The 17,079-nt window shown below is 37.2% G+C and overlaps 1 protein-coding gene across 1 annotated transcript; it reads left to right on the top strand.

Annotated features, from left to right (window-relative positions):
- The first annotated feature begins 15,130 nt into the window (after window positions 1-15,130).
- Window positions 15,131-16,306, top strand: PDHA2 (pyruvate dehydrogenase E1 subunit alpha 2). Its single transcript, XM_059414304.1, has one exon. It carries the CDS (start codon window positions 15,131-15,133, stop codon window positions 16,304-16,306), a length of 1,176 nt encoding a protein of 391 aa, XP_059270287.1.
- The last annotated feature ends 773 nt before the right edge of the window (window positions 16,307-17,079 follow it).

Here is a 17,079-nt window from a genome sequence, read left to right on the forward strand (position 1 = left end):
TTCCAGTTTAGCTCATTGCCATGCCCATGATATTAAAACTCACATCTATATTTCCAGCTCAAATCTTTCTCCTGAGACATGATACCCCACTGAACCGTCTGCTTCACAACATTTCAAACTTAGCAGGTCTAAAATCAAGTCCTTAAGTTCACTCACCTTATTTCATTCTCAGGAAGGCAAATCATGGAAACGAATTGAAGCATTCCTTAGATAAAACAATTACAGTTTATATTCTTCATTGGTCTCATTTGCTGCTTGTTTGAAAAATCTAGTTAGCATGAAGCAGTCTTAGGTATTTCCTTTGTAATTTAGAAACTATCTAGAAATAAAAGTTTCAAAATACATGGTTTGTAAAGTTCCTATGTGCTATGTAATTGCTATGGAGAAAGCATATGTTAGGAATTAAAATATTTTATGTTAAGTTTAGTCCCTAAATTTACTGCAAAATTATATGTTTGGTTTTCTAGAAACTGATATAATGAATACTAAAGGCCATGTCTGGTATTTATTTGAAAGTAGTTTTATATGCTTTGGGAAATTTCTTTATTCTATCTAATCACTTAAAAGGATGAATTCTGAAACTCTGAGAGGAATATTACAGACAATTAGAATGGATTTAGTTAAATGGAGGAGAAAAAATTAACCTTGAGCTTTCTCTGGTATACCAGATAGACTGAAATTATAGTCTCCCCATTGAACATAATGACTTCATTCTATTAGTGGCATTAACTAGGACTTTTCTATATTCGTTGTATAAAGGTGTATTTGTTACTTTGCTAATCACCATCTCTTGTCTTAAAAATAAAATGGATTTTCCATCATTAAATGTTTTAAGGAAGGAATGTGTAATATCCAGTCTATTTCTTCACATCTTTGGGGAGTAATTATATTTTTTATGATTTTTCTCCCTTTTGTCAGCACTTGTGTTCTTTTATAAAAAAGGACCTGTCCTCAGGGTGGGAGTATGGAAATGCACAATTAAAGTAAGTCTTTATTACTTTATTCTTTGTTAATTAACTGAACACCTTCATCAGCAGATCAAGCTTTCTTTCATGAAGTTTTAAAGACTAAGCAATGTGAGAGTGAGACTCTTATGCAGTATGTGTGGTAAGGAAGAACTGAATTTATTTTCATCTTATATGCAATAACATGGTGTGGAAATCAATGAGGAGTGAAAGCATGGGTAATTAAAAGATGCTTTGTTTTCCCTTATATGAAATGCTTTTATTCTACTTGAAAAAACAAACAAATAAATAAGAAACCAACTCCCAAAACAAGCACATAAGCAAAAATCCATACATATACATAAAAGACAAAAGCCATGGGAATTAGAAAAGTGCTCTGGTTAGTGCAAACAATGAGTAGAAGCTGAAAATTAGCTGATCATAGTCTTGCAATAAAATGATTGACTTTAAAACAACAATCTCAACATGTTATCTACAGTTAAACTACGGTAGAGTTTTGCACTAAGCCGACTTGGGTCCCTGCATGCATCACCAGCCTCCTCTGCCAACACTTCCCCCGCTTTCTGGACTCTAAACTTGAAGGTGTTCTTTGAGTTCTTTGATATATCATGTTGCTCCTGGCCTTGGGGCCATGTGACATGCTATTTCCTCTGCTTGGAAAACAGTATCTTCCCGTCTCCAGGAATCCAACTTTCCCTCACATTTCAGAGTGGAGTTTTTCTCCTCTAAGAATTCTTCTGGAACACCTGAAGCAGTAATTAGCAAATGGAGGAGATGTCACCACTTAGAAACTATTTAAGAACATGTAGAAGCATTTTTTAGTGTAGTGGTAATTGCCAGACGGAGTGGGGGCTGCCTTTTAGTGGTCGGGACTAGGATGTTAAAGGATCCACAGTGTGGATCCACATTTTGTACCTTGAAATATTGCTCCTCTCAAAATGCAAATAATGTTCTTATTGAGAAATACAGACCTAGAGAGTAGATTAAGTTTTTTTTTTAATTTCTATTAGATTACTGATCTCTATATTTATCAACATTTTAAATAAATAATTGAATTAAATATTGAATGCCAGGCCCAACAAAATTATTAGGCAAGCGTCAAGGATCTTTATTCCTGATGTGTTCTTCTAGACCTATCGTTCAGCATTTGGAATGCTCCTTAATTCTTTTTACCTCATAGGAGGGGAAGGGCTCATTAGATTTGGAAGTTTGGAAAATATAACTCAGGGATCTTGTTCAGTTTATTTCCTCCCTTGGGAATGAGCTGCCCACAATTCTGCTTTTTCTTGTGGGAAAATTTACAGTGTTGCTTGTGTCTTGGCGGCTAAGTCTGCCTAATGGTAGAGCACAGTCAACAAGCCCATTTACTTTTCACTAAACTACATCTTCTACATTTAATATAAAAAAAATTACATTCGGCCTTCATCTGGTATCCTTTTCAAATTTTTAATTTGTTAATCCCCCAATAAAAACCCATCATTTCATTTTTAGGCCCAGACTACTTATTAAGAAAGAAGACAGAGTGGTCAACATTTAGGGAGAAAAATACAAGCAAATGTAAACATCGGGTTCCTGTTGTGGGCATACCTTTGGGGATGAACAAACAGTGTTTTGATTTGGATTGTTTCAGTCATGTAGTTAGATTTCAACTGCTGCAGCCTGGACAAGATGTGGTCAGTCAGCCACATGATCTTGCAAAGGGATCCTTGGGCACTGGCCAAAGGGCAGGCATACATAGCCTGGCTAGTAGAAGTCAGGTCACGTGGAACTCAGCAAAGGCACAGACCCTAGCACAACTTAGAAAGTCGGCAAAGCATGAGCCTCAGCAAAACAGCTATCTCTTCATAATGTAAGGGACGTCGGGCTTCAAGCTGTTACAAGAAGAGCTTTTCTTGAGCAGGCACAAGTGAGGCAAAGCCGAATTTATTGGAAAGTGAGTCTGTCCAGTCACAGGTCTCTTAAACCCCCAAGGAAAGAGCTATGCTTTCTATTTTTAATCTCAAAGATAACTGGGCTCTTTGGGTGCTGAAGAGCTCTTCAGGGTTAATTTATTAGAGACAGGCCTAGGTAAGTAGCATTAGGTTAGCTGCCCAATATTGTATTCCTAATTAAGACCAGGAAAGAAAATCTGGAGGAACAGTTCTTAATTTCAAATCACTTAATCCATTGCATGAAGAATGGAAATTGTTCAAATAATTCCTGGATGTGGTTCAAAACGATTTGGCAATTACAACTTGGCCTGCTGGCTTTGCCTGTGCTCTAATAGAACATTCCCCCAAACTTTATGAAGGTCAAAAATGGAGAGATGGCAAAACCAACAAGAGTATGAGCCTGTGGAACTTTCCAGCCCCAGAGGCCCAGAGTGTCAACAGCAGCTTCGGTTCAGAAAGAGAATCAGTGGCAACAGGAACTGGGCATTGTGCTAAATTGTTGATTCACAAGAAATGGTGGTGACTATATCATTAGACAGACCTTACCATGAATGCTACACAAAGTGCTGGGGACTCAACTTTGAAAGAAAATCGACACTAAATGATTTTAGAAGATATTAACTTTAAGAGAAAAGCAAAAAAGAAAAAAAAAAAAAAAAAAAGTAGGGCTCGGTGACTGTGTCTTGTACCACTTTGAAACCTCAAGAGCAATTCTCTCAGAAAGGATGTAGTAGATGTGGGAGACTCCACCAACCCACTTACCCCAGAGACCGCATGTGCCATGCTGAAGTTCAGCTCTAGCTAGAGGTTGCTCCTAATTTAGTTCAAGTTTACAAGTCTTGAGTCTTATAGAAGTTACTAGCTAGCATTCTGATGAGGCTATACCCAAAGGCTTTTCTTAGATGCTCTTGAAGTGCTTCTGTATTTTTGGCCACAATGCAGGGAGAGGTTTTTTGCTTTATCATCGTATGTATTTCAGTTTTTATTATCAGAGTTTCTCATTGCTTTCTTTCAATTTCATTGCAAAATATCTGATAAGGTGCTTGAGATAGGTGATGGGACATCATTTGGGATGAATAAAACTTTAGCCCTGGTAACAGGTAATCTTTGACAAACTGATAATTACCTATACCAAAATCCATTCTCTTCTTCTTCTTTAGGAATTGCATCCATTATTTTATTCATGATAATGGGAAGACTATATTTCCTAGCTTTCTTACCATTCATTATATGTAGCCTTGTCACTAATTAATGGCCAATGAAATAAAAGCAGAAAAAATGTGTAATTTCAAGAAGAATTTCTTTGAAGATGTTTGGCATGTTCCCTTCATCTATTTTTTTTTTTTTTCCTTTTTTGTTTGCCTTGTTCTTTCTCCATATTGCTCTCTGAAAAGCAGATGAGATGGTGGAGATGTAGCTGCCATCTGGGAGTATAAAAATGAAGATTAGAGAGAGAAGCAGAGAACTGGAAGAATCCTGGGTTCCTGATGGGCCTTCTAGTGAAGGAAATGGAAGTTTTTATGTACAAGGGTAGTAGGGTTCTCTAGACAAATAGAACCAATAGGATAGATGATATGATATAGGTATAGCTATGAATAGAGATATCAATGCACAGATATTGGTATGGATACAGGTATAGATTTGGATATAGGTATACATGTAGACAAGATACTTAAATGAAGAGATTTATTATAGGAATATCTCACATTGTTATGGAGGCTGAGAAGTCCCACCATCTGCCATCTGAGAACTGAAAAACCAGGAAAGTGTGTACTAATTCAGTCTGAGTTCCAAGCCTTGAGAACCAGACCTAAAACTCTGCAACCCCTAGTTGAGAACCACTGAAGAGAGCAGATTAGTAGAAGTAAGGTCTTATGGTAATGTTACATGTCACTCTAGTTTGCGTTAGTTATATACTCCTTCTCTTGCCTTAAGAGACACAGTTAACTGCTTATGTTAATGGTCCATGTTTTAGCAAACATTCCATCTTTTAGCAAACAGTAATGACTGGGAGGCAAAGGATAGGGTATTCTGCTCAGAATGAAGACTTTGTAGCTCTTCTGGTGTTTCCTAATATAGTTCCCTTCCCCTCCCCCCCTTTCCCTTCCCTTCCCCTCCCCTTTCCCTTCCCTTCTCCTTCCCTTCCCCCTCCCTCCTCTCCCCTCTTTTCTGTTTCTTTTTCCTCCATGAACTGCTTCCCAAGCTAGCTTGAGAGAAAAAGAAATGAACTTCTTAACCCAGACTTGTTATTCCATCTCCACCACCCAGGTAGATCAGCAATGATAGAATAGCCCCCAAATGCAGTGTTTCTTTTTCTTTACTGAAGCCCCTACCCCTCATCCAAGATGCTTAAATTTTGATTGAATTACCCATTGAAAAGCCATGAGGGATCCTCTTGATGGACTGGGAATTGATCCAAAGATACAAATCTTTTATTCTATTATATAGTGGAATGAAAAATGGTTGAAAGACACATTTTTACATGTGATTAAGGAATGCTTACTACTAACCTCCTGATTAAGATATTTGTGGCTACTAAAATTTTATATTCATAATCCAAAATCAGTGCATAACTTACCAAAGACCCTGACTGAGCATACTGACAATGTCTGAAAGACGCCTAATGTTCAGCAGTTGATATCCTTCCCTTTCATTACAAATTACTCTTATTTTACGATCATCCTCTTTTTTGCTTCTTGTCTGTTGTTGTTTTACATTATTGTTAATGACATAAAACCATCTATATTTTCACATTTTGGGCCTCAAATCTTCTGTTATGTAGGTTTGAGGTAATTATGTATTCTGGTTCAACCAGAAATTAACAATATTGAATTGCTGAAGCAAATGTAAACACAATTTCCCTTAAAAATTTATCATAAATGCTTCCTCTTCATTCATAATGGACTGCCTGTTGTTGACTTATTATCTTTTAACAACTTTTAGTAATAGCAGATAAATGTAGTAACCTTTCAGGAACGAATAAGAGTTGAGTTTAAATGACATTGAGTATAATGCAAAGTACCATTTAGAATCTCACTGTCTTCTTTTAAAAGTAAATAATTGTTGTTTCACTTACATTCCTCCCTAGTATTTATTAGCTCTGCTTTTTTTTTATTATTATTTTACAGAAAGGGCAAATTTCATGGAGTAAATTAGAGACAAGGGTCTTTTTTTAGCAGAATTATTTCTTGAACTATGAAAGTACTGACTTTCATTCTTTTGACCCAGTTGGGGACATGTGTAACATATTCATTTTTGTTTATCTTTACAACAGATTATTTGTTCTCAACAGATCATCCTTTCAGAGTTTGCATAATCATTGACAAAATATTAGAAGCTTTGGAGTTAGAAAAATCTAGATTTGAGCTCAGTCTCTATCACTTTCTGGCTTTTGGTTCCTGGAAACATTTACTACTTTTTTTTTTTTAAAGATTTCATTTATTTATTTGAGAGAGAGGGAGAGAGAAAGCATGAGTGGGGGTGGGGAGGCAGAGGGAGAGGGAGGAGCAGACTTCCTTGTGAGCAGGAAGCCCATTGTGATGATCCCAAGACTATGAGATCATGACCTGAGCTAAAGGCAGACACTTAACCAACTGAACCATCCAGGTACCTTGAAAACATTGACTATTAAAACTTTAGTTTTCTTATCAGTAAAAATGAGATATTTTATTTTTTTGTTGTTGTTGTTATTGAATTGATATGCTAGTTAAGTAATTATTGCTTGAAATACACTTAACAAAGTGTCTGGAACATAAAAACAGGTCAATAAATAATTGTCCACTAAAATCTCCATCACCTAAGCTGAGAAAGAACTTACAAGCAATGGATAGAATTCACAAAGAAAGACACACATTGTCAGTGTGTCAAATTCAGAATAAGTTGAGAGATGCACGTTTTTGGATGCCAAAACTAAATATTGTAAAAACAGCATCCTCTCCAATTTTTCTTATATGGTGAATGGACTTCTTAATTACAAATTATTTTTAAATTTTGTATAATTACTCTGATTTTCATTTGCAAGAGCATGAAGGCTATAAAATCTAGAAGGATTTTGGAAAAAATGTAATGAGAAAGGGCTTGGTCTATCAAATTTGTAATTCTATTATGCTCTAATAATTAAACCTGGGAAGTCTTAGCATAAGAATCAACTGATAATAAAAGAGCCTAGAAACAAAATTTTTTGCTAATGGAGGTATCTGTATATAGATATCTATCTATATAGATATCTATCTGTATATAGATATCTATCTATATAGGTGAATATAAGTAGATAAACAAATATAGAAAGATAGATACAAAGTCAGCATCCCAAAATAGTAAAAGTAAGGAGTACACAGTTCATGACAATGGGAGAACTGAATGGACAAAATAGAGTTATAATATCACCTGTCTATAGGATCCAGTAATTTCTGGATTTCTCAAAGACTAAATATCAAAGTATAAAACCATTAAAATAAAACAGTAAGTAGTTATTCATAGTGTATAAACACATCACTGTGTGCCAAGAATGGAACCATAAAGAAAAGACCGGTATATTGAATACATTAAATTTGTGTTAAAAACATTGTAAATTAATTTTAAAAAGCAGTACTCCCCTTACACATAGTGCATGGAACATCATATGAACTCAGTAATAAAATAACTGCTAAGTCTTAGGGAAACATTTTAATTATGGCACATCCATGTAATGGCAGTTTTTTTGGTATGCATTTAAATTATCTTTTAAATGCTTTTTGATTATTTTGATAGTAATTATGTTATCAAGAAATATATTGAGAGATAAAAATGCTTAATACATCCTAATTATATTAGAAATAAAAAAGAAAGGGAAATACATTAAAACTGAACAGCAATTATTTTGGGGTGATTTAAGTATTTTGTCTTTGTGCTTTTCTGCATTTGCAGTATAGAATTTTTAAAATCACTTTAAAATCAAAGTATATGTGGAGTTTATAAACCCAAATGGGTTTCTAATGATAAGAAGAAAATTAGGAAGAGAAGATATTTTTATTCAAAGGGGTTAGTGGCAAGAATGATTCCTTTTTAGAGTTTTCCAGGCTTAAATAACTACAGAGCTTTAAAAATATACTTTTTTTCTTGGTAGATTAGAGAGAATGAAGGGAAGTTAATGTTGAAAATATAGTTGGCAGTTCCCTACTGGTGAGAATTAAGCCAATAAATAACATGAGACTCTGTGGGTAATCATTTAAGCTGGCAAGAATAGAGCTCATAGTATTAAACTTTAGACCCACATTTACTTTTTTGGGTCAAGGTTGACATATCAGGAAATGAAGTTTGGGGTATAAGTAACATAGGAACATGACCTTTTTTTTTTTCCCTCCCCTTAAGGTTATGGTATAGTAATATCCATGGAGAAACACTTATGTTATGTGGTGGAGAGTTCCAGAGAATGATAATGCTGAAGTTGTCATTAAATTTAGCCAAGTCCTTGATGTGAGAGATTTCAGTTCATTGTTGATGACACAGATTGTAGAAGCATATGGAAGCAATTAGAGGAAAGTAAATGGAGACTGTGGAGACGGGATGCATGTTTGTGGAGCTTGACTAGATAAAAGGAAGGCTCTAGGATGAGATCTGAAAGAGGCAATGGCCACTTGGATATCTTCTTTCAGAGTTGAGGAAATATGAGCATGAAAGAGGGCCAGAGGAGAAGACAGAATTACTGATTCTCTGGTGGGGGGCAGCAGGGTGGGGAGTAGCAGTGAGAGGGATGTCTTATTTTGAGGGAACAGCAGGCTCTGCGGAAAGGGCTGAGGAGTTAGATTCCCAGATAAGACGAGAACTCCTCCTCTGCTGAGTTGAGTGGGAATGAAGCTCTCTGATAAATACAAAACTTCACCAGAAAACAGGCAGCTGCATTGGGGGGAGCGGTATAGTATGTGCAGGCAAGAAACACTGGATCGGGAAGTGAGATGGGCTCTCCATGAGCGAGTTGTATGACCTGAGGACATGCCCACTGTTTACCAGACTTATTAACCTCCTTGGGTCTGCTTTTCCTCAGGTCAATAGGGATATGATGCATTCCATAAAATTTTCCATATTATATGGAAATGCTATATAAAATATGGAAAATCCCTTTAAAAGTCATAATGCATTCTTATAAACAGATGATAATTTTATTGAAAAATGAAGTGAGAAGAGGGCCAGATGAGGGCAGATAAAGGTTAAGAGATTTTGGAGAGACTCATCATCAACTTCAATATGGTGCTCATGTCTAAGAGACTGCAGGCAGCATAGCCAGCTGGTGGCCCTGATGGGAGCTTATTAAATTCCTCTACAATCCTGCAACAATCTTGCTTTCTGAATATGGTGCTTTTGATGAGTGCCTCACATGTTTGAGCTTAAAATCTCCTCTTGTACCCTATCTTGGTTTACCAATATGGATGATGTTTATTGGGCTTCTTATTTAAAAACTTTTCTGAGGCTTCTCCCGTGGTGGCCTGTTAGATTTACAGTGTTGGGTACTATGGAAATATCTTAGAATCTAGATGCACAGTGGGTCCGTGGGAACAGAAAGATTCTCACGCATAGAAAGCTCCATAAAACATCTACAGCATTGTCTTAGGTTGCTTGGAGAAACTGCATTCATATTCATAATGTATTGCATAATTATGAGATCCTGATTTTCATATTTCCCAGTGTGCCTTTTCAGCTCTGCTGTATTACCAAATTAAAGAAATCAACACAACTTTACAAAATTAGAGTGTTCTGTTTTGAATGTTGCAGTTTGACAGTACTCTATTTTTAATTTGTTCATCATTGATCCTAATAAAGACAAACTGTCATTGTAACCATTGCCTGGAATGCAATACATTAGTTTTATTGCCTCTTTAACAGCTGCTCATGTGTCGCTTCCTCTGTCATTCAATGATGATGTGTCCTTTTCTGTACCCAGTGCCAGAAAATCTGGGAAAGCTCACAGCACACTTTCATACGAACTGGGTTAAGTAAAGGGAAATCTAATTGTATGTCATTATTGTACTTCTACAACTTGCTACACAAAAGGAACATACATAAGGAAAGCACTTTATTATATGTGATGACTAAGTGAGGAATGAATATTACACTTTTTTTACTGGCTTTATAATTTTTCCCTTTCACCTAAACTCTCTGTGTCTCACTTTCTTCATACAGAAATTGAGAATGGTAGAAACTGTCTTTCTTTCTTGTCTCTATGAGGATCACATAAGCAAACTTTATATCCCCAGCAAAGATATGCAAGGCTATCACCTACCCATGTAATATTTACAACAGTGCCTTAAATCTCAAATTAATGTGTATGATAGCTTAAAATTTCACCTTTTTTTAAAAAAATATTATTTTGCCAAGGAAATTTTGCTTGTTTATCTGTACCTATACATGGGGATCTCCTGAGAGAGAGCCATGGAATCTGTTGGGATCTAAGTTGGGGGCGTGATAGGCAGCACTGTGCCCAAGATTAGATAGGAACCCAGCAAAGAAAACCAGTGATGTGGCCGACAAGAGGTTGTTAAAGTGGGGTGCGAGATTTGCCTTCTTCCTCAGAATGCTCTTTTTCCCACGATTCGCCTGTGATGGTTAAATGTGCTGCTTAAACTTCCTTCTAGGGGGCAGCAGTGCCCTGGAATTTTGCCAATATTCCTTTGTCTCTAAACTTAGTTCAGAGAGTCTTCAAAGGAGCAACGTGATAAGAAATAAATGTGCTAATTTTCTTTGCATACTGATATTAGAAAAAGGTAAAAGTGTATGCAACGTTGTTGGGAGGAAGGGTTCTCAGAGGTCATTTATAAAGAAAACATGAAAAACGGTACAGTAAGAGATAATAGATTACAAAAAACTATATAGAGGAGAGAATCACTCATTTCATTCTTGAACACAGAGTTTATTTTTTCTATCAAACTTAATATATACTTTAGTGCTATTAAAATTAAGGCTATTAGGAAAAATTTTTGTCTATTTAAATGTTAAAAAAATTTGGGACATAAGTTTTTAATCATGTGAGAATTAAAATCTTCTGGCTTTATAAACGTTTTCTGAACAAAACACTTCTCCAGAAAGTGCAAATAATACTTTTTGGGGGAAATTCAGATAGACCTAACTTTTAGGCCTTCTTGAATTAATTTGGTTTGTTAGAAGTATGTATTGAACCAATGATTTTTATTCTGAATGGGGACTATAATTTTTAAAACAACTCCAAGTACTGAGCAGAAGTGAGTTCACAACTTTGGGCACATTTTCTAATCCTTTACTGGTTAGACATTAAGCCATTCTAAATCTTAACACCAGGTTGTACATGAATTTTTATTTCTTATCTCACCGGGCCATATTCAATTACACCTCTAATTATAGGAAGCTTGTTAAAAGTTTGAAAAGTTTTCTTTTATAGTTTTGTGTTGTGATCCCTTTTATCATTATCTTCTAGACTCTGATCCCAAACTTTTAGGATAGGGGGTTATGTACTGAGGGCATGACGATTCAGATGATTTTGCTCATCCAGCAGGAGAAAGACGGTGGCTTCATCAGCTATTAAAAATTAACCTACAATGTATTTCCTTTTTTAAGATCATTATTATCTGGATGGAATGAAGAGCTCTCTCACTTTACATCCTGTTTTAAATCAAATGTTCTCTTCATGATTTGTCCTGAATTTTTATTTAACAATACTTCAGAATTATCATGGGGGTGAGAAGAAAAAAAAAATACTGGTTGCCCAGGGCTCTATACTATCTGAAATAACTTCGCTTATTATAACATTAAATAAGAACTGCTTAATTGTCATTATTTTGCAGAATATATGGTACTGACATTTTCCCTTTTCTTCAAGGGAGATAAAGTAATAGTCCAAATGGAAAAATTCTTCTCAGAGTTACATATAACACTTTTTTAACCAACTTCTTACTCATCACTCTTAATTGCCAAATCTTAGAGCTATGAAAAAAAATACATTGCCACTAATAATATCATGAAATCTGATATTATTTATCTAGAACATATTCACTTTTTAACAGTTTTCTTCACTTAACATTTGGCAAAAGAGAGCAATTATGCTGGAGAAATTTAAATATCCTTCAGATATACTGTCCTTTTTTTTACATTTCTTGTTACTTATTAAAAAATATTTTATATACTATTGATGCAATAGGGTGACACTTTTAAGATAAATTCAGAAATGCCCCTGGAGTATCAACCATTGGATATGAAATGTGAAATTCTATCACCCTGATATGAACGACTGCTACCATAATCACTGGCTGCTCTTTTATTAGGTTTTTTATTAATTAAATGTAAAGTCTACCATTGGCCTTATAAAAGTGCTCATCTGTTTTCCTTTAATTTCAAATAGATTAAAAGTAAGATTTGGTGTTAATTAAAACTTAGAATTTATGGGGATTTTAATTGCAAACAGCATTTCAGTGGTGAGCGGTGTAGATGACTATTAGTTCTATTTGGTAATAAACATGGTATTGAACAATGACAGGATGGAAAATAAGTTATGGAAGAAAAGTACACCACCCTGGGTTCTGTTGTCCATGGGTAGCCTGAATCCCATCTAGGTGGGAGCAGATGACGTTCGGGAAACTCAGCAGCTCAGGATCTCCTTGGTGAGTTTTCCATTTTTACACTGCTATCTGCAAATACCACTTCTATTTTAAAAAAGTGGATGAGTTTAGGAACAACAACAACAACAACAAAACATCATCAGGATTAATCGGTTTAGCAGAAATACTTTGATATCATATTCTGTAAATATGATCACATCTGCCTGTCTCTAAGTTGAAGCTAGGTTAATATTGGTTAACTATATATGATGTCCAAGAGGCCCTGGGAAGTTCCGCACTTTATTATTTATTATCCTAACCAGAGCCTGTTGCAAATAAATAAATGAATGGCTATCTTCCTGTGGCGACCTGTAGCAGAAGTATTTTCCAATTAACATCTTTGCATGTTCTCCTTTGGCATCACTTAGGTTTAGCTTTGTCACACTGGGCTTCTAAGGGGAGCTCTATCTTTGCAGCCCAGGCTACATATGACAAGATTAAACTGGCAAACTGTACGGTATAGCTCTTGTGTTCCTGGCAGTGCTAGCTGGGCGAATACCTCTGAGAGAAGACTCAGCTGTCACTCAGTGACCCATTAACACTACTGTTCCATCCTGCAGTGTCATTTTTCTCATTCTCATGGAGATAATGTTCCCTGGAGATGTCCCATACCTGCAGGAATGAAAGAGAACAGCAGAGAGAGGCTAACTATCAAAGAGTGAGCAAATAACACAGCAAGACCATGAATTCCAACAGCAGAATTTTAAGTTGAACGGAAAGATGAGGCCCATTATAATGGCTGGGTTGGGAAGGTGGGAGGCGGGGATCAAGTTTTAAGGGAGATTGTAACTTTTTAACGAGCTATTTTCTACTTCCTACCCCAATGTCAAAAGAAGTGTTCAAAATAACACTTGCAACCAGACATAGAGAAGCCAGCTGCTTTGAACATGTCATAGGGAAATTTGGGTAAGCTTTTATTTACCAACAGGGATTTTGTATTTTATTTGTATGTTTATTTATAAACAGGCAGTGAATATAAAACAGAGGATGCATTGAGGTAAATTGCCAGATCCCTGGATATGGGGGGCTTATTGGGATACAAAAATCACCTTCCCAGCAAAAGCAGGAAAGAGGAAAATGATATGTGATCTTTGTAACCATAGCCTATGTAACCATAGGCCTTGGACTTCTTTTGTCCTATGACTGAACTGGTACCAGTGACTTAAGCAAATGCTATTGCTCTCTTTCAGGGCAAACTGTATTTTGTTTAGTGGATCACTTTATAAGAAGTTTCACTTTCCAATATTTACTATAATGAGGTATTATAAGAAAATGCTTCTCAATTTCCTGGACTAAAACTCACTCAATTTAGCAAAATGCAAAGCAAAATGCAAATCACCTGCATCTTGATGTTTTCTATGGAAACCTGTTGAGGACATTACAAGGAAAAGACAAAAGTAAATTAGAAGATAGGGGTAAAAAATGGGAAGGATTCAGGATTATAAAACAAGGAAATGTGCCATATCAATTACTTATTGTTACCATCATCTGCATCTCAACCCTGCCGCCAATCTTACCATAATCAGCAAAACTTATTGGTTTGACTGTTATTCTCTGGCTGGGGTTTATGTATCATCACCTGCTTCTCCTCCTCCTACCCTCTGCAGGTGAAACAGGTGCTAGAAGCCATAGAATAAATGTGCCACATTATTTTGGAGCACCAGCTTTTCCATAAAAAGTGTGTATGTTTTTAAAAAATATGGGGTCGCCTGGGTGGCTCAGTGGGTTAAGCTTCTGTCTAGGTTCAGGTTATCATCTCAGGGTCCTGGTATTAAGTCCCAGCCCAGGCTGGGTGCTTAGCGGGAAGCCTGCTTGTCCCTCTCCCTCTGCCCCTCCTCATCGCTTGTGCCTGTTCTTTCTCTCTCTCTCTCAAATAAATAAAATTTTAGAAAAAGTTAAATATGTAAATTACAAATAATTTGCATAAATTTATTTTTACATTAAAAATAAAGATGGTATATTATGGAATAGGATAAAATATTCATACATATTCTAAAAACTTTTTAAAAGACTTTTTAAAAATGATTTATTTGAGAGGGAGAGCAGAGTGAGTGAGAGAGAACATAAGTGGGGGTGGGGAGGGGGAGAAGAAGGAGAAGCAGACTCCCCGCAGAGCAGGAAGCCAGAGGCAGATTCCAACTGGATCCCAGGACCTTACAGACGCTTAACCAACTGAACCACGCAGGCATCCTATTTAAAAGACTTCAAATACTGTTAAGAATATCTTTTACCTAACCTGTCAGAACCTTTGTGTGCCTTAGGGACTGCCTTTGCTCCTCTGTTCCATTGTTAACAGGGTCAGGACCATTGCTATAGTGTTTAACGGGGAGAAGGGACCCCGGGTATTGTGTTTTAGCAATGAATATGGCACTACTTAGGATTGGGATGTTGTCCAACCAAGTCTTTCAGGAAACGAAGCGACCTTATTCTTAATTACAGTTGGAAGGCGCTGTAAAAATCATTCCGTCAGGGTTGGCCGCTCCGTGACTCGGCCTGGAGTGACGTGGCCTTTGTCACTGGCGCGGTCATTGTGTCGCGGAGAGCGTTCTGGCTTAGAAGGAGGCTCCGGAGGGGACGTGCGCAGCTTGGTGTCTGGGCAGCTGAGAGGCGCAGCCACCACCCTGGTCCACACTCCATGAAGAAGATACTCACCGCCACGGTCTCCCGCGTGTGGTCTGGGGTGGCCCAGAAGCCCGCTAGCAGAGTGCTCGTGGCATCCTGTAACTTTTCAAAAGATGCTACATTTGAAATTAAGAAATGTGACCTTTATCGATTAGAAGAGGGTCCCCCTGACACAACAGTGCTCACCCGGGAGGATGGGCTTAAATACTACAGGATGATGCAGACTATTCGCAGAATGGAATTGAAGGCCGATCAGCTGTATAAACAAAAGTTCATTCGTGGGTTCTGTCACTTGTGCGATGGTCAGGAAGCTTGCTGCGTGGGCCTGGAGGCTGGGATAAATCCCACGGATCATGTCATCACATCCTACAGGGCTCATGGCTTGTGCTATACTCGCGGACTTTCTGTCCGATCAATTCTCGCAGAGCTCACAGGACGGAAGGGAGGCTGTGCTAACGGAAAGGGAGGGTCTATGCATATGTATGCAAAGAACTTCTATGGGGGCAACGGCATCGTTGGCGCCCAGGGACCCCTAGGAGCTGGTGTCGCCCTGGCCTGTAAATATAAGGGCAAAAATGAGGTCTGTTTGACTCTCTACGGGGATGGTGCTGCGAATCAGGGCCAGATAGCCGAAGCTTACAATATGGCCGCTTTGTGGAAATTACCTTGTGTTTTCATCTGTGAGAATAACCTTTATGGAATGGGCACCTCTGCCGAGAGAGCAGCAGCCAGCACTGATTACTACAAGAGAGGAAATTTTATCCCTGGACTAAGGGTGGATGGAATGGATGTTCTATGTGTTCGGGAGGCAACTAGGTTTGCAGCTGACTACTGCAGATCTGAAAAGGGGCCCATAGTGATGGAGCTGCTGACATACCGTTATCATGGACACAGCATGAGTGACCCTGGAGTGAGTTATCGTACACGACAAGAAATTCAGAATGTAAGAAGTAAGAGTGATCCTATTATGCTCCTCAAAAATAGAATGGTAGACAGTAAGCTTGCCACCATTGAAGAATTCAAGGAAATTGATGTGGAAGTGAGGAAAGAAATTGACGATGCAGTCCACTTTGCTACAACTGATCCTGAACCAGCTTTGGAGGAATTAGGTCATCACATCTACTGCGATAATCCACCTTTTGAAGTTCGTGGTACAAGTCAGTGGATCAAGTTTAAGTCTCTCCCTTAAAGGGAGACTTTATAAATTTATTTTTAGTCCTTCAAAGGAATGTTCATGGTCCACTCTGGGAAACTGCATGACTAATTTTGTTAAGCAGGAATAAAACCCATTAAATAAAAGTCCTGTAAACTTTTATTAAAATAGAGATCAGTAAGAGGTTATTAAAAGAGATTAAAAGAGAACATTGACAAATGTACATTCAATTACAAGGGATATTTCACTTGTACAGTATTGTGTTTAAAGAACTCAACAGTTAATCATTTACTGTTACTAAAAGGTAAACTGAGGCACATTAAAATTTTCAAGAGTTTGAGCATGCAGGGATTGGAATCAGGCAATGCCAAACCAAAGATGATTAGAAGTGCTCTGGCAACAGGAGCTAGGGAAGGCATTTTTATAGGGAAGCAAAGCCAGGAAATTATTTTGTTGGCTATAACTCTCAGCTGTTGCCAAGAAAACCTAACTACCTGTTTGTGATTGCTTTATTCTTATGTTTCATTTTCTCAATTTGAGTGCATTGACTCTTGCTTAGGTTTTGGTTTATTTACGCAAGATAACCTATAAGAGGCAGAAAGAGTTTCAAGCCACACCCAGCTATCAGGCTCCCTACTGCTATGCAATTTACTATAGTTTGCTTGAATTAGCCTACTATGGCCTACTATGATAGTGTGCCTGTACAGTACACACATATGCAAACATATTCAATATTGATACTGAAGCCAGCAAACACTATTTCCCAATGAAACATGATATACAACAAGGTGAGGTGCAGGGTGGAGATT

The sequence above is a fragment of the Mustela nigripes genome, chromosome 1 (genome assembly GCF_022355385.1).
Source record: "Mustela nigripes isolate SB6536 chromosome 1, MUSNIG.SB6536, whole genome shotgun sequence".
Classification (NCBI taxonomy): Eukaryota; Metazoa; Chordata; class Mammalia; order Carnivora; family Mustelidae; genus Mustela; species Mustela nigripes.

Bases quoted from the DNA above. Each gene is read 5' to 3' on its own strand.
- PDHA2 (XM_059414304.1), top strand. From the start codon at position 15,131: ATGAAGAAGATACTCACCGCCACGGTCTCCCGCGTGTGGTCTGGGGTG.